General features: G+C 41.7%; 1 protein-coding gene across 3 annotated transcripts in view; it reads left to right on the top strand.

The window, feature by feature from the left end:
• The first annotated feature begins 11,586 nt into the window (after window positions 1-11,586).
• SRFBP1 (serum response factor binding protein 1) overlaps window positions 11,587-18,983 on the top strand; it is an 83,136-nt gene continuing 75,739 nt past the window's right edge. The window contains exon 1 of one of the 3 annotated variants that reach the window (XM_055699363.1): window positions 11,587-11,742. In XM_055699363.1, coding sequence (XP_055555338.1) covers window positions 11,713-11,742 — 30 coding nt within the window. In that variant the 5' untranslated portion in view covers window positions 11,587-11,712. Of the gene's footprint in view, window positions 11,743-12,101; window positions 12,251-18,983 lie in introns of those variants that run through there. The other 2 variants (XM_027812052.2, XM_014283863.3) reach the window with 2 other exon arrangements.

Here is an 18,983-nt window from a genome sequence, read left to right as displayed (position 1 = left end):
ATACCACCAGTTACTGGCCTCCAGTTAGGTACACAGTCGTGCTGTTACCAAAACCCTTTTTGCTCAGCAGTCCAGCCGGTCTTTGACCCACTTCACCGTCCCTTTAACCAGTCCCTGCCCCCTCAGTTTGTCTGTGAGGATGTTACCGGATACAGTGTCAAAAGCTTTACTGAACTACAGAGAAACAACCACTGTGCATCTCACCCACCACACTACTCACCTCACCGTAGAAGGCTACGAGTCCGCCAAATGTCATTTGCCCACTGCAAATCTATGCTGACTATGCCCAATCAGCTGCTTGGCCTTTAGGTTTTGTGAATGGGTTTCAGTGTTACTTGCTCTGTCCATCACCTCAGCAACTGAGGAGATGCTGCCTTGCCTGCAGTACCCCTCACTTTCCACTCTGCCTTTCCTGAAGACAGGAGTGACACTGGCTTCTTCCCAGCTGTCAAGAGCCTTCTGCCCGCACACCCCAAGTTGGTCCCACCAGGACATCTCAAAAGTGACCAACACTGGCAACAAGGGCCAGCCTCCTCTTACGGGCACGCTCCAGCAGGTCCCATGGACTCGTGTATGTCTGCTTTGTTTAAATGTTCCCTAACCTGATCCTCCTCCACCAACCGCAAATCTCCCTTGGTCTGCACTTCCCCACTAGTTTCAGGGACCCAGGACTGCTGAAGGCTACTCTTGCCACTAAAGACTGCAATCGAGAATGATGGCCTACCTTGGCCTTTTTAATGTCCTTTATCAGAAATCTCACGTCTGCTTAACAGTGGGCCCACGGTTTGCCTAGTCTTCCTTTGGCTGCTGCTGTTTCCTGCAGAAGTCCTTTGTGTTTGCCCTTCATGTCCCTCGCCATGTTCAACTACAGGTGGACACCTGGATAGCGTCTCTATATTCCTTTCCGGCCACCTGTCTCTGTTTCCACCTCGCATACCTCCCTTCTACAGTTGAGTTGGTCAGTGCTGCCCCTGACCTTCCTCTTGCCGACCAGTTCTTCCCTCCTTGTATCTATCAGGTCCAGGGGAGCATCTTCTTTGAGTGGCTCCTCCATCACCTGTGTTAGAGAGTTCTCATCAGCCCTCTCCAAAAACCTCCTGGACTGCTCGACACCTGTGGTTTACACTGCTGCAGCAGCTGGTGGTGCTGTTCTTCTGCAAGAGGCTGTGGACACCAGGCCTCTTTCAGTGGTCTGGAGAAGGTCCCGCCTACGCCCTGGGCAGGGTGCGCGTGGCCATGGGGGAAAGCTGGTGGTGGAGCAAGCGGCGCCAGGCGAGGGGGCTTTGGCCAGCGCTGGCACCAGCGCAGGCAGGGGACAGCATGTGCAGCCACGCATTAACGGGCCCAGTCTGGAAAGCAAAGCGGGCTGGGCCCTCTCTGTAACGGGACGGGAGACTGCCTGGGGAAGCCATTCTGCCTCTGCCCCTTTCCGGTTTGGGTTTCCCCCCTTCCTCTCTTGCCCTGCATTTTGTTGCCCTAAAGCCTCCTTGCACACGACGTGGGAAGTGGCTGCCCAGGCGCACAGAAGCGCAGGGCCATCCTCCCACCTCCCTTTTCTCCCGCCCGCGTCACCGTCTGCAGCGTCGGCACCTTTGGTGCTGGCCTGTAGACTGGGAGCCACGTCCTCCACCTCCACCTCCTTGGGGTGGGGTGGGTGGAGGTGTGAGCAGGTCTTTCTGCCCCACCGAGGTGGTGCAGGGGCTTCCTTCGCCCCGTCTGAGGGGCTGGGGCAGGTCCCCAGAGCTGGGCCAGATGGAGCGCGGGGTGGCCTGGGAGGGGGTGGGAGGCAAGGGCACGAGGAGGCAGGCAGGGCACCCATGGCAGAGCGCCAGCGCTGTGGGTGCTGCTGGGGAGCACGGGGAGGCTGGACACTACCCAAGGCTGGGCCTTGCTGGTACACGGCTCCCTGACCGGGCAGGCTGCCACGGTGCTCCAGCCCACAGCACGGGACACGTGCGCACTGCCCTGGGCGGCATGGCGGGAGCTGCGTAACACGGGGAAGTTGTGCTCTGCCGAGGGGATGGGCTGCGTGAAGTCATCTGGAAGGGGGTCTTCATCTCTGTATCAGAAACAGTGTGGCCAGCAGGACCAGGGCAGTGACCGTCCCCCTGCACTGGGCACTGCTGAGGCCGCCCCTCGAACCCTGTGTTCAGGTCTGGGCCCCTCACTGCAAGGGGGACATTGAGGGGCTGCAGCGTGTCCAGAGACGGGCAGCGGGGCTGGGGAAGGGGCTGGGGCACAGGGCTGATGAGGAGCGGCTGAGGGGACTGGGGGTGTTTGGCCTGGACAGGAGGAGACTCAGGGGAGACCTTATCGCTCCCTACAGCTGCCTGACAGGAGGCTGTAGGCAGGTGGGGTCGGTCTCTTCTCCAAAGTAGCAAACGACAGCATGAGAGGCAATGGCCTCAAGTTGTGCCAGGGGAGGTTTAACTTGGATATTGGGGAAAATTTATTCAACAAAAGAGTTGTCAGGCATTGGAACAGGCTGCCCAGGGAAAAGGTTGGGTCAGCATCCCTGGGCGTATTGAGAAGATGTGTAGATGGGGCACTTTGGGACATGGTTTAATGGTAGGATTTGGCAGTGTTAGGTTTATGGTTGGACTTAATGAAATTAAGGGCCTTTTCCCATCTAAATGCTTCTATGATTCTATTATTTACCTGAGAACAAGCCCAAACCTAAAAAAAACCCCAATACTATCTACCTCTGGGGTCCCTCAGCTATGTTCAGAATCCACATTCCAACATTCATGAATCCCAGAACAGTTCTCTCTTGGTGACATTAAAAAAAAAGGTGGTTTTTTTTCCTAATTTGAAACTTCTGAAATATTATTTTTAAAACAACACTATCATTTTTGGATTCTGCGGGTAATACTGAAAGTCAGTTAAAAGTTCAGTGATTTTAGTAATGTGTATTTTTGCTAGATTTTCAAACCCAGCAAATCTCAAAGAAAAGTAAATCCAAAAGATGTAATTCAGAAATTAGAGGTTATCAGTAGAACAGATTAAGAAATACAAGTGTTTTTTTGGATACAAATTCCCACATAGACTTAATTTTTTTCAGTGAAAACACAACAAAACTGAAACATAATGTCAGCACGATAGATTACCTGGAAGCTCAAAAATAAGGAATATTTGTGTCTGTAGCAGAAATATTACAGCAGTGATTCCCTTGCCATCACTTTCATACCAGAATCCCTTCTCCTCAAACTGAGTATAGAAACAAGTGCGTAGTCACTGATGTTACTTTAAAACATTGCTGTAATAGAGAAAATATTTATTCAAAATGAAAAAATAATATATTTTAAGTCTTCAGAATTCAGGAAATTATGTCCAGTTTTTACTGGTTTCACAGCAAACATTCAACAGTTGCCTTGACATTGGAAAGACACCAGATTTTTTCCATCATTTTGTGCCTTGTTTTTACTGGTTTCACAGCAAACATTCAACAGTTGCCTTGAAATTGGAAAGACACCAGATTTTTTCCATCATTTTGTGCCTTGAAAGCTCAGGAAGTTTAATTTTTGGCAAAGGGTCAAATGTTACCTAAACTCAGGGTATATCACATAATGTACTCTTTTGCAATGATACAGAGTGCTTTTAAATTAAACCCTTTTTGCTGCTTTTTCTGGTTCAACCACCTTGTAAATTAAGAAGACTTACTAATTTTTCATCTGTATTTTTCAACTCCATTTATAAAAACTCCGAACCACATTTTTGCTAATACTGATGCAGTTACAGATTCGGCAGTCAGAATTTCCACTACAGACTTACTCTCAAACTGTACCATAAAATTTTGTTTAGATATTAACATAAGCTTCAGATTGCTTTCTAAGGCTAATTTCTTTCTTATGTGGCCAGGACCACATAAAAAAAACGCCAAAACATTAAAGCATAAAGTCTTCCAGTTTTTCTGTTCCTACAGGTTGTATAAAACAAAAGGCAGCCTGTTTTATAAACCACATTTTGAAGAGAGATTATACAAAACTTAGTTGGAACCTTCTGCTCATTTTAATAATAGAAATGATGGATTCACCTTTGAAAACCTGTTACTACAAATGAATATTCAGTGATTGGACTCACATGCTTACAAGTAGAACTTGCTGATCTGAAGTTGCTACAATCCATCTGTTATATTATACATATCTTTAAACTGACCAGTAATGTGTCCTCCTGTTCAGAGTTGCAACAGATGGCCAGGTGAAGACATATAAGGGCAGTTTATGAAATAGCTGTAAGAACATAAAATACAGTATGCACCTAATATTGCAAATTTTACTCATGTTCCTAGGCACCCACATTTTTTAAAATCTCCTTTAGTTCTGTAAGTAATTATGCTCTTAATTGTCAGCAGCTGTTTCTGTAAAACCAGTAATAGAAAAAGTGATCCTTCCAAGAACTACTGTGAATAACTAATTAAGAAGTCTTATAGTGTATCCTAGACTTTTGCTTACATTTTACTGATTTTCTTTGGGGAAAAAAAGTTACTTTTTTCTAATATAAATCTAGTTTACTTTGAGAAAAGGACACGAGCAAACAATCCCTTTAAGAAGCTTACGTTAAAATGCAACAATCCTTCCCACATTTTGGTAAAAACAACTGCAAATTAGTAGACTGCAAGAAATTCAGAGAACTTACACTATTACAAGTTTGTTCTTGTACGTCTGTTATCTTTCTCCATATATCAAAACTATGATTATTATCAATGCTGAAACAGGATTCTCCTTTATCACTACATAACAATATTGTGCAAATAAGCAATTCCAAAGCACTACTCTTCCAAACTATGATTATGAAAAACTCTAACCTTCTGAGTTACCAAAATAAGGCTTCATTTAAAAAGCAAGCAGGCTCCACCAAATCAGCTTCTCATCTGTGAAGTTTGACGAGTTCCTTTGACTTAACTCCTCTGAGGGAGAATCCTGTCTGAATTCTGCTCAGCTCCACAGGCTTAACTCCTAGATCAGTTTTAAAGGGGAAAGAAAGCAGAGAGCAAGCTTGATTAGTCAGGTGCCCCTTGGAATAACCTGTAAGACTCTAATCCCCAAACTACTTTTGCACATGAATTGATGAAAGATGACACTGACTCAAACACTGACTTTTCATTACTGTGAGGAGCACTCAAGAAAACACCTTGTGGTATTTGGACTAAGTCACATCTCTTTTATCATTTCAGACTTAGGTACACAGTACATACCAACCACACTCTTCACATTTCTGAGCTTTTCTTCACAGCTGCAACAATGATACCGATGCCAAGATTCATCCTACCTAATCTTTAAATCAAGTCACCCTAGACTTCTATTATCCTCAGCAGCAAGAACTTAGATAAGTTTAAGTACTCTCTTGAAGTATCACTCTGTCTCCCTCTGAAGGGAATGGAAGGGACAATTAACGCTGATTTGGTTCCTGACTAAACATCCTGCTTAAAAGCCTAACAAGGGGTGCGATGAACTTTGGCCTTCAGACTTTTTTATACAAAAAAATTATGCTTACAAAATTTAAACTAGAAGAAAATAATTTCTGAATTGTCAGAGTACAATTAAACTATGATGCTTTGGTTTATATTTTTACGTAAGTACCTAACATTATTCTGTGGATGCTAGATTCTTTTCTGTTTTAGCCAAGAAGTTTGTCATCTACTCATCTATCCACACCTCTGAATTTGCCCTAATGACTCCATGCTATTCCTTACCCCATTACTTTAATTTCACACTACCATTTATCTTTCCCTTGCCCATGCATTCTCTGCAGCTTTTTCTTTACATTACAGTCAGCAGACAGCCCCACTAATCCCATCAGTCACTCCAGCTACTATCCCATAGACTCCTTCCCCGTCCATCTCCAAGCTCCATCACCCACTTCCATATTCCCTCCCACCAACTTGATATTAGCACTCATTCTATACAGCTTTCACCCTACGTGTCATATACACTCCCAGTGCATCTTTTACTATGAATTCCAGCAACCTCTCTCTGAGCAAGAATCAGACCCACTTCACTCATGCCTTTCCCAGCATATCAGTTGTGTCCTTTAAGAAAGACCCACTGTTCATCTCAATATTGTATGCTCATGCAGCTTCTGCTCATTTAGAGTGCTTCTGCAGCTTAATTATCAAGTGATCCAGCTGCAAGGGATTTGAGATGGCTTGGTGTTTCATCCTTTTCTCCCCCTGAATCTTGCCTCTGAGTAATTTTTTTCTGCAGTCACCCCTGGACTGAAACAATACAGGTGTAGCTTTCTACTCAAAACTCACCCCTCATTAAAACTCATGTTTCAGCCTGTCTTCCTGCTCTCTTGTCATGAGTAACCATCAACTAGGCTACCACCGTAATTTTACCCTCTTGTCATTTCTCCCACGTCTTTTCTGAATCAATAATGACAGCACCACCATCCTTTCCATGGACATATACTGGGTATCAGAGCACAAATACTTACTGTGCCTTGAATATTCACACAACTTTGCCATACAAGGCATAATGATTTTACCTTGAACATACAGTCTCTCCGGCCCACTCATGGAGCCAATAGCCTCATCAAGGTTTCTGTTACCACTTTTGAATTACAATTATCGCCACACTGTAAGTCTGTGCCCTGGCACTGTATGCATAGATCATCTTCCTAGAAAGTAATTTTCGTCTTACTGCTCTTGCCTTTCCAGCCTTCCTTATGCATTAAACCCAAGCTTCTTATCCTCAACTTTCAAGATCTTAATATTCTTTCCCTGACACTACTGGAGTCAACAGAAAACTGTGTATAGACAATTATTACACTGAGCTGAGGGAGGAAGCAGTGTCAAACCTGAGGTCTGCCTCTCAGTGCTGCTCACTAGTGCAAGCAAGTAACTATAACATAAAGATCATGTTCACATGGTTTCTGGACAACTCAAGAGCCAAACAGCTTGAGTCTGCTTAGAACATGAGCAAACAGTATCTGAAATAGGCGAACAGAACTTTTTGTCATTGTTCACAATGTATCATGTATTTACAAGGTAATATGAAAAGGAGGACAGCACTAAAATGGCATTAAACTAGGAAATGCAAGAAAGCAATAATCCTTTGCAGAAAACCAACTATTATATGCTCTTTCTTCTCTGTCAGATGTCAGACTGCTTTCACACTTCAAAGAATCTCTATTTCTTAGTATTATTTGAAAAATTCTATTTAAGATTTTTTGAAATAGGCTTTTTACTGTCTTAGAAATATTATTAAAATGTTGACACCTTTGTCCCAATAAGTTTTGCTCTATGCCTTTGCGATTACTGCCATTGTTCTGGAATATCTTTTAATAGCAATTTCAGTTGGATATGTTGACAGAATCCACTGCTTGCAAAGCAGCTGCAAAACCTGCTATACCAGATGTTACTCCTCTGGTGGAGTGTTTCTAGAATGTCTCTTATTTAATATTTTATACTTTTACCAAGTCAGATCATATAAAAAAAAATATGCTTAACATGTGAAATGCTTTCCATTTAAGTTTCTTGTATTATATTCTCAACACACAGAATCTGATATGCCTTATATATATGTACAAACCCAGTTGTAGGTGGATCTTGTTTCATTCAAGCCAACATGCCACAAAATGTTAGTGTCATCATTTCCGTAAGGGTATGTTTTGTAAATGTCATGTAGTTGCTATAATATATGGGTGATTTAACTATATTAATTCACACCAAAAATCCAGTGAACATGCTCTTTATAAAGATTAGTCAGAAAATGTAACTGACCTTGTTTTTAACACATAAAAAAATGTTATATATGAATATATAGTGAACCTGGTTATTAATTTAATTATAATATTGAAATGTGATTTCTTACTTATATAAGAAAAAGATTGAAAAATATATATTTAAAAAATCCTTGGTGGCCTGTAAAAATGTTTTATGAAACGAGTCATTTTGACTTTTGGGACACAACAGAAAAACTGGCTCTTGTTATTGTGGACATATTTTTCTTATTACTTTCTTCACTTCTAAATTTTTTTGCCTTCATACACACTTAGCAGCTACTGCCCTTGTTATGTACACACTAGAACAGGTTTTTCAGGGAAATTCAATGTATTTCAATCCTAAGTGATCACATCCCTCTGTTATTAATGAAGCAGAATTAACTTTGAGATTGCTTCCTACTTAGTATTCATTTCACATATAGTCACCCTGTAAGCACTTACATTCCAAAAATATTTATGCATTTAATTAGTATTTTAATGTATAGAAAAAAACAGAGCCTGGAAAGATGATCTTGTGACAAACTCAAACCTGGGACATTAAATTTAAATGTGTACTGCACACTGTTTTCTTCTGCAACCCATCATAAATCAATTCCTATATCCTACATTTCCTTTTATAAGAAGCAGTTTCATTAGTTCATCTGGCTATTTCAGTTGTTTGTGTGATGTTGAAATTTTCTTTTACTACACATACATAGGAAGGTAAGTAAAAAACAGGATCCTAATGTCAGCTAGATCCTTTTAAGTTTTATTGTAATTGCCAAAAAAAGGAATGTAATTTCCAATAAAAGAAAGGGAGCAAGCCCAGAACAGATGCCTTGGTACCAGTAAAAAGAAACTCCAGAGCACAAGCTGCTATACAGGAAGCTACAAGTCACAGAAGATCTTCTGGCTTTGTAGTCCTCAATGTCTAATTAACATTATTAGCACTTTCATTCTGTGAAGCTTCTTAAGTTCTCTAATTTGGTTCACAAAACATGAACAATTAATCGAAATTTCTAACATTTACTTATTGTCATTTTCAATACAGAACACACTAAATGAATATTTCATTTCATCTGTACTGTTCTTATGAGTGCAGGTGTCTACAATAATCACAAATTTTAGTAAGTACTCCAAAAATATGACTTATATGCATGGCCTCTGGGATCAAGGCCAGATGTAGCTGCAAGATGGTCTGCACAGCTGCTACAACATCATATGAGCTTGGAGAATGCCAAGATAAAGGAAGGGAAATGGGTCCCAGACGCAACCCCTTTTCCTTAAATAGCTTACCAGTTGGACTTCCCTGTATTGTTCTGCAACATATTATGTCCTACAAATACATGCTGCCCTGCCATGTGCACATATAGGCAGCTGTTCTCCAAGTAGAGATAACAAGACAGTCCAGAACACTGAGAATGCATGCTAAAATATCTGCGTGAAATACCAACATGAAAGGAAGAAAGTCGGAACAAAGCATCAAAGTGTGAAAGTGTTATATGGGGCAATGCCTCAAAGCATCCTGACTATGAGAAGCTGAAAAAAAAACCTTGACTTAAAATTAATTTAAGTAGAAAACTAGTACCACAAACAGCCAATACATCAGGTGTGAGGCACAGTGATTCTAGGCTCTGGAAGGGCAGTGAGGTTTAGTAAGGTGCAAGCAACAAAAATACGTATCTTCATCAGTGACTAAGTAACAAGAAAACAAAATTGTTGGATGAAGAAAGGCTGTAAGTATGACATCAGGGTCTACAAGAAACGTCCAAAGCAAGTTATTTTGGTACTTCACCATCCAGAGGAAATGGAAAGGAAAATTGAAGTTACAACCCAGTAGGCTACACAGACAAGGAACAACTGATGGGAGGCCAGGCTGGCACTGGTTGGAGTTACAGAACTGCAGCTGGCTCCCTTGTCCTCTTTTGACTTTCTCTTTGCTAACGTGCACAATGGAATTTAAGGCTGACATATCTAAGAATTACTTTTGTATGAAAGTTCAAGACAAAGGGAAGCACCTCTTTATTCTCCTTGGAAAATCTTTCCTTATTAAGTTTCTGATTCCAATTTTACACTCAGTGGATACAAATCCAATCTAGATAGGAAATCATATTACTTGATTTTTAAAAACATATTAACAGTATTGAGTACATCACATCCAAACATGCTTTATATGCAGACATAATCAAATACAACTACTTCTTATGTAGGACACAATAGCTGCTTGCCATCAGTGGCACTACAAGGAAAGAATACTCTCTGACTTTAGGTAGGCTGGATACAGCCGCCCAAGTCAGAATTTTTCCAAGACAGCAGCTGTGGTAAATACCCCTCACCTGCAGTCAAGAGCCAAAGCATTTTCAGCAACTATACATTTAACCTGGAATTCAGTTCCTGTTAGAACAAAATACCTTTACTACATTCTGCAAGGATGGGTACAAAGTAGTATCAGTTGGCTCTTTATTAATCCAAATGAAATCCAGACTGCCACTGAACAACCAGTACCAGTTTCTGAAACATCCTAAATGGAACTCTGAAGTTTTACTTTGAAGGACTAGCCTGGCCTGATGCCACTTGCATGTAAGACTTGTTAAAAATTACAGCCAAAGGTGACTTAGCTGCAGTTCACTTACAAGAGATGCCCTGAGCACCAGTCAAAATCAAATATTAAAATACAACAAGATCTAAATACCAGATCCTGCAGAAAAAAAATGCATTACAGGGACAGCTGACAACAGTCCTATTTGTTTAAATATTCAGACTTCAAAGCAGAATTCCAGGCACAACAGTGCCATCCAGGGGCCAGCAAATCGCTGGTGAACATCCAAAGAATTTCCTGAAACTGATTTTATTCATACAAACAGAAAGGCTTTATACTTAAAACAATTTCCCCAAATATTTTTTAGTATGATCTCAGTTCTTATCAATACTGCACCAGATAAACTGTAATGTGAAACAATAACTGATTCACTCTCTAGACATGCCAAGACTTGCTTACATTTAGGCATGAGTTTTGTAGAAGTCCTGTTTCAGTAAAATAGAAAAATATTTCCGACTGTTTAAATCAACAGTCCCTTCCAGCACAATAAACTGGAAATAAGGAGGAAAAGTTCTGCCAAATTTTTTGAGACTGAGATCTCACGAAGAGCAAAACACATGCTCAGCCCCATTTCTCTACAGCTACTTAAAATCGTGTAGACAAAAATTTTAGAATGCTAAAGCTTCAGACAATATAATTGCTGCACAATCTGTACTGTGCCTTCTTCACAAATGGAAAAGTCGATCTGCAAATTTTAGAACAGTTTGGAAACAGAGTGCTCTTGGGCCACGGGGAAGGGGGTAGGGGGTAGGGGGTAAAGAAAAGCCTAGACATATCTGCCGTTTACTCATGTGATCTTTTAAAGCCGGTTCCACAACGGCAGCACGACAAGCAAGAATCACAGATTATTTCCAAGATTATAAACTACTCGGAAGGGCAGATGTTTCATGTAGTTTAAGGATTCAGAGTCGTACAGCTCTGCAGGTCTTGGGCTCATCCAGCCGACGAAGCACCGCAGCAGCACAAAACGCCGCTCGCAGCAAGGCGCCCCAGGCTGAGCTGCCCCCGAGGCGCCCCGCGCAGGTCACGATCGGCCGCACCGGCACCCACCGGCACCCACCGGCACCCACCGGCACCCACCGGCACCCACCGGCACCCACCGGCACCCACCGGCCGACCCGACCCAACCCAACGCAAGTCCCCGGCGGCTGCGGGCCGAGAACAGGTGCGCACGCGCCACCCGGAAGTCGTGTGGCCGGGGCGGAGTCGGAGGACCGAGACCTGCGAGAGCCGGCCTAGAGAGGCTCTACCCATAGAGCTGCAGCCTGGAGCGGGCCTGCCGCCGCGCGCGCCGCGCATGCGCGCAGTTTCGCTTCGCGCTGCTTGCGGTGCGGCGTGGGGGCGCTCGGAGGGGGGAGGGCCGCGCCGGGTCGGGCGACGGCGGAGCTCTGCGGGCAGGGACCGACGCCATGGCTCCCGTGCTGAACCTCAACAACGAGGTGAGCCCCCACGTCCTCTGGGGTGGCGGTCGGAGGGGGCCGGCGGGGCAGGCTCGGGCCGAGCGGGACCCGATGGGGCAGGTGGTGGCAGTGGCCGTTGGAGGGGGCCGGGACACCGGGAGGGGAGGGAGGTGGCGGAGCTGGGCGACGGCGGCCTGTCACCCTGCGAGCGGGCCGAGCCGGGATGGCCCGGCCGCTGCCCTCCGTGGGGGCGGCGTGGCCGCCTGCAGCGCTGGGGAAGGCCCCGCGGGCCCGGCCGCGGCTGCCGCAGCCTGGCTGGGACGGCCGCCGCCGCCCGCCTCGGAAGGTCTGCGCACCGTGCGGGCGCTCAGCGGGAGGGCTGCGCGGTGGAAATACAGATCTGCCTTGCGATGATAAGCTACCTTTTGGGGGATGCCACGCAGTTGTCCACATGTGTGCTTCGGCTCGACGTCCTGTCATTGAGTATATCTCGTCATCGTATCATGTCGTATCTTACTGCCTTTGTGTCAGCACTGAAGTTTTGCAGGTAATTCTCTCGGACCTACCAAAGTCTCAGCTGCCTGTCTTCTGAATGGCAAAGATACGATGTTGCCCTATTTTTTTGCAGAGAATGAGAAATTAATGGGTTAGCGCTAACTTTTTCCTATTCTGTAGGAAGTCTGGTGTTTCCTATTTCTTTCAGATTTTTTTTCCTGCTTTGTAGCATGGATTAAGTGTGTTTCACTTGTGTTGAGTTTTGGCTACACATTGGCAAATCATTGCGTGCAATTGATACAGCTAAACTGTCCTCTTTAAACTGCTGCTGCAACACCTAAAGAGTAGCTGACAGTTATGCTGACCTGAGTTGTATCAGCTTCTGCAGATTGCATTATACACTTCAAGGATTCTTAGATAATTCACAGTATTTGTCATCAGTAGAACAAAAATGACCGATTATACAAGCACTCTGAGATTACAGTTGTATTTAAAGTTAAGTTTTATGTTGTAGGCATGTAGTGGCTCTGACAGAGGTTGGTTTGTAAATCAAGAGTTTAGTGAGAGGTAGCCTGTTCATCAGAAAAAATGTAGTTTGATATTACATAAAATACAGATACTTACTTGGCATTTTATTACAAACTTTTGTTCCTAGCTGTTAACAAAGGTATGGTCAAGTGTGACTGATTACACTTTGAAATATGCCAATGAATCACTAAAGAGAGCATTCATCACTGAAACAGAAATTTTTTTTGCTTGATCAAGTTCGGGTGGTGATTTGTAGCCTTTCACCACAAAGTTACTCTTACAACACGGGATTAAGGCAGAAGCGTTATTTGACTGAGGAATGATCAAACAGTTCTTCAGAAAAAGACAGAATGCAAGGATTTCCTGTACAAAAGATATAAAAATTTCGGTAAGGACACTGGGAGTGCCGTAGTTCAAACATCACCCTGTCCTAAGAGGAAACTGATAATAAAGTTTGTAGATTTTCTGGAGGTGGCAGCTTTCATCGGAGCTCTTACAAAAAACAGGCATTCTCTAACAACAGGTCCATCCAAGATGTAAGGTAGTATAGAGACTGAAATCCTGGATGCCATCACATCAAGAGGGACAGCCGGTCAGGCTGGCTAGGAGTAGAATGGAGACCTAGTGTGAACTGATTAACAAATTTTTCCATTTCTACGCATACGCCTTTTCATAAGCATTAGAACTGTATTAATTACTATGGTGACTAGTCATAAAATCTGAAATATATTCTTTACCAATACCTGGATATCTTTGGTGGATTTATTACTAAGATGTCCTTGTAGGAATGTGTTTCAACAGGAAAAAGTATTTATATTCCTCAAACAAAGGTCAAATGGTGGAAATTGAGCATGAATAAAGTAAAAGTTTTAGAAGGGCTAATGTTTTAAACAATCTTGGACTTCCATTGTGTATTCTTCCAATTTGTGGAGGGAGATTTGCTGTAATTACAAAGCAGCTTTATACAGTGCACCTTTGGCATTCCACAGTCAACCAATGCTAGGGATCATACAAATTTCTTCCCCCATTAGACTATATCAAATAGGCATGATGGTAGTTGTTGCAGAAAGAACTTTGTGACTCTTACATAGCTGATAAACTTGTTTGTCTTAGCTGGGTTTACAGTAGTTCTGTGTAAGACCTGTGTAAATTCAGCTGTGTTATGTTTACATATTTTGGGTTTTAATTCTGGCTAAGGCAGACTTCTGCTATTAATTAATATCATAAACTATATTGGTTAGCTAAATGATGGAGTCTCAAGAAATTCTGGGGTGGTCGGTTTCAAAAAATTTTTCCCAGTTGTTATTTTGCTTACAGGTAGAACAAATAGTCGTAAGACCAGTGTTTCTTAGTGTTGTGGTAGTTAAGTACCACCCAGCCACTTGCTCACTCTCCCCTCACCCAGAGGGATGGGGAGGAGAATCGGAAAGGAATGTAAAACTTGAGGGTTGAGGTAAGAACAATTTAATAATTGAACTACAATATAAATGAAAGCACAATAATAACAATGATGACAATAACAGTTATAATGCAGAGGGGAAGGGACATAATAAAATCCAGAGGGAAAGGAAGAAAGGAACACGTGGTGCACAATGCAACGGCTCACCACCTGCCTACTGATTCCCAGCCAGTCCCTGAACGACCTGCCCGCCCCAGCCACCCCCCCAAGTGTATGTACCAGGCATGACATGCCATGGTATGGAATATTTCTTTGGCTAGTTTGGGTTGGCTGACCTGGCTGTGTCCCCTCCCAATTTCTTGTGTTCCTCCAACCTTTTTGCTAACAAGGCCTGAGGAACTGAAAAGTCTCACATCATAGCTAAAACACAGCACCATACTAGCTTCTAAGAAGATAATTAACTCCATCCCAGCTGAAACCAGGACACTCGGTTACAAAAATTGGCACCTTTCTTAATGTTAATTATTGATGTCCTAGAACTACTTTGTTCTGCAGTGTCTATAGCATTCCTATAAGCTGTATTGTCATAGATAAAAGTTGCACAGCATCTGTTGTGTACAGGTAAGGTATAGTTGTTTATATCTTACTTCTGAATGGGAAGTATAATTACTTACCACTTGAGTAGATAGCTTCAGTTCAGTGTCATTCAATGGCAGGAGTTGTTTGGGGTATTACTCTTCTGGTGAAAATAAAAAAAAAACCAACCACTCCACACTCTTAATGGAAAGTTTTCTTAGTACAGTGTAAAAATCAAGCCTTTGCTTCTAATATTATAATGAAGCGTATACATGTTTTGAAATTAAAGGCCATTTAATTGAGTGATAATTTAACTTTCTATCACCAAAGAAACTTCGAAGTTGAGTATTACTCTTAGTGCAAAAATTTAATCCTTCAAGGAAGTGAAACAAGTGAAGAACTGATGTGTGTCTCCCTCATGACAGTTTTTGAATTCATTGGCTAATTTCAGGGAATTTGGAAAGGAGTAGAGACCTCAGAAGTTGTCTTGTTTGGGTTTTTTAAGTATTATTTGGTTAAAGAATAGTGCCTCCATGAAGCACCATGCTCCAACTGTTCTGATCTAATAGGGAGCAAAGAATGAAAATGTTTTACTGTTTAGGTGACTGTATGAGTGGGATCTGAAGTTACTGTACAGTGGTCAGGATCCTGGGTGAAAATAAGAGGGAATTGCAATTGTGACGAGGTGAAATGATACAGAAAAATGTAAGAAATCAGTCATAATTTTTCAGCTATCCACAGAATAATTTTGGACAATCTGTTAATCATTTATTTTATTTTTTTATGCAAAGTTATTTTTCTATCAGTGTAACAGCTTCAGAAACTTAAATTATTTCTGTGTTAACAAACAGGTATTGTGCCAAAAATGTATAAATACTCTTTTTTTCTCTAATTGCATATATACCTAGTTAATAACAGAAAAAAGCCACATCTTGGCAGAACCCGCAGTTACCAGGGTCCAGTAATTTTAAAAAGCCATTGTCTTGCTGCTGGCAAATAACGTGGTGTAGTTTCAGTGTGACTGCATGACTGAAAAATTAAAATTGAAAAGAGTTAAAAAAACCAAATGTTTTTATAATTCAGACATCACATTTCTGTATGGGATTACTGAATTTTGATTTCTGTGCCCAAGGAACAGCTGGGGGCAGCGGGAAAGTAAAGACTGCAGAAAGTTAGGACAGAGTGAGGACTGGAGTGTTTAAGAAAGAAGAGCAAAATGCAGTATTTCTTACCATTTTCTAACCATGTTCTTTTATACAGGGGAAAATATAACTTGTAGAATGAAAAAGTTCAGTTTTGCAATTCTGATATATCAACTGCATATGATCATGCTGTTGAAGGGTTTGTCTGTATTAAGCCTAACTGTATTCTCATCTTGTGTTTAATTTTATAAGCTTGCAGGCTGAAGGAATCTTTCTAAAACACTGTTGCTGTCTTGTGCTAAGTTTTCTAAGAATATTCAGGTGTCTTGTCACATAATAGCTTTCAACATTAAACTTTTCTGGAAACATTTGCTAGATGGCAGCACATAATCATCCACAACCGTGGACAAGGGCAAGTTTCAAGGGAGATAGCTCCTGTAATGTGAAAAATTATCATTGTTGATCAGCAATATACAGTAGTATGAAACTGAAGCTTTTGAATGGGAACCAACCCAGATTTGTGTTTTTTCAGAACCTATGCATCTTAAATAATGTTGTTCTGTTTTTACAGTGATACTCTGGTACCAATACTGTATGATGACAACAAATACAGTTATTGCTCTGCCATCCTTTTTACTTTTTTTTTTAAATTAAATTCTGCTTACAACTACCTCAAGGAATGAAGCTGCAGAAAGCCCATGATGCTAGTGGAAATGATGACTGTATGAATTGCTTTGAAAATAAGTGTTCTAATCTGCATCTACACAAGTGCTGTAGTGGTGAAGTTGAACATTAGTAAGGCATCACATTATGTAAAGCAACTTTAAATCTCCGAATTGAGAGGTTTTTCTGTCAGTGGGACCTACGAATTGAATTTGCCAAAGTTGTTTGGGTATGGAAACTTTGGTATCAGGTGATTTTTTCTCTTTAAATCTGTATTTAATAATCAATTGCATGCATCCAAAATAATTTCTCTCTATAAAAACATTATGGACTTCTTGCTGAATTAGAAAAAGTTGAGCTTTATTTACAAAGCTATAGTTTTTAAGTAATAAGAGCTGATATCTACATAATGCTTGTCATCTGCAGCTGGTGGATTGTTCTTCTTTTTTTCCGTAAAAGGTAGGCTCAGGATAAAAGTGTATCTTCAGTGTAATATGTGTGCACACACGTTTTTCAGTCTGCTAAACAAAGTGCAGGTTTAAAAAATGTTATATAGGAAGCTTAGTAATGATGCTTAAAGGTGGTGGATTCCACTCGATAGTGTTTTGGATCCCAACAGCTTGTGTTGTGATACTCAGCATGACAATACTTGGCCCTTTTACTCTTTAGATTTAGGAATGACATCCTGATCTCTGACTTAATCTGGACAGCAGTTTAGGTGAAGACATATTCAGAAAGCAGTCTGGACATGTGCCTAAGGATTTAGACTAGTATACAGTGAAATCAAAGATGGATAGTGTAGCTGGTTACGAAAAAAATCAGACAAAAAGACAGGGGAAATGGCCTTAACTTGTGAAAAAAGACTGACATACGGTCTGAAAGTCTGAAACTGCAGTCTGAGTTATATTTGTAATCCTGCGAAACTTGCATGTGTTATCATAGTTGCAACCAGAAGTAAATGTATGTTTGGAGATGCTTATATAAAGACTGGATTGGCATGGTGTAGCATGGATAGGCTAAATGTTTGTCAGTAGATGGGCAGACGCAGCTAAGATAACAAACATAAATGGAAAGGCAGTTACTGAAATTGCATTTGTACATGCCTTCAGTCACAAATTGCTGAAAGGTGAAGCACATGCTTTTAAAACTGAATCACTTTCGGTGACCAAAGTTTCTGTATAGCAGTGAAAAAAACCATGGTCTGACTGGGGTATCAGGTGGAGTTATTAAAGAATGGAGAGGGGGCAATTTGAGAGGGTCATGCATTCCTCCTGAGACTGAGTTGACTTGTATAGCCAGGAACTGCTTTATGAATTTTGTAAGGTGCATTAAATGTGAAAAACCTGATTACTTACCCATGCTAGTCCTTAGTGCATTATCTATTTCTGTTACTGAAACAGTAGGTCCAGCATGTGAATTTTAAATTGATCTGAAATGAAATTAACTTACAGTATGGTGGTGTTTTTTTTTTTTAATTGATTATTTTTGCCAAGAAACATTCCATGCAAAGTGAGTTTAAAAATTTTCCATGGTATTTATTTGCAGCTACTTAAGGTCTTCCTAATAATTCATTCATTATTGAATTTAATGAACAACAAAATTATTCAGCCTTCCTCAGCATGCCAGGATCAATATTCAATGTATAGGCACTGGACTTGGCAGTGCTAGGTTAATGGTTGGACTTGATGGTCTTAAAGGTCTTTCCCAGCCTAAACAATTCTATGATTCTATGGTTGTGACTGCCGCATCACTCAGATATGATATGCTTCTCTATGTTTTCATTCACTTTGCTGTTCAGTGTGTCTCAGGTACGTGATGTGCCTCTGAAGGAGTGTGGTTCTCTGGCGGATTTCACAGGCAGCTGGGCTCACTGCTTCTGAAGCTGTGGCTTCTCAATCTCCTTGCTCCTCATCCATTCCAGCCACATGGTCCTACCTCCTTCTTCTGTGAGCAGAATAATTTTTTTGCTAGGGTAGTTTTCTGTAATGGATTTAAGGTAGCAGGGTCTTAACAGGGAGTGTGAGCAGCAGGCAGATGGGATCAGGGAGGAATGGAAGGGGTTTGGAGGAGGGGTGAAGACAGACTGTCCCAATGCCACCATAGAGAGCTGTTCAGTTGGCTTGTGGGGCTGGTAGAACTGTGCTGTTCTTCATCTCACTTAAGTGTTTATCTTTAAGCAATGGCATTTCTGTGAAACAAGCATAACATCTGGGGAGGGTGTCCAACCAGCAAAACTTAAAATAGTCAGGATGATTATATGATGTGCAGTTGTGTTCTCTGGTAGGTGTTTATGTTACAGAAATTCTAATGGTCAAGACTAGAAGGGCAGGAGAACTAGATGGTTCAAAGAGGAAGTCAAAGGAGCTCTTGTATTTGTCTGATCTTAATGTTACGTAATGACTTAATTGAAGAGTAGCTACAAATCAGCTTGAAAGAAGAATCTTACGATTTCTCTGTTACACTTAAATAAGTTTATT

Source organism: Falco cherrug, chromosome Z (assembly GCF_023634085.1).
Source record: "Falco cherrug isolate bFalChe1 chromosome Z, bFalChe1.pri, whole genome shotgun sequence".
Classification (NCBI taxonomy): domain Eukaryota; kingdom Metazoa; phylum Chordata; class Aves; order Falconiformes; family Falconidae; genus Falco; species Falco cherrug.
This window is presented reverse-complemented; position numbering and strand designations above follow the sequence as displayed.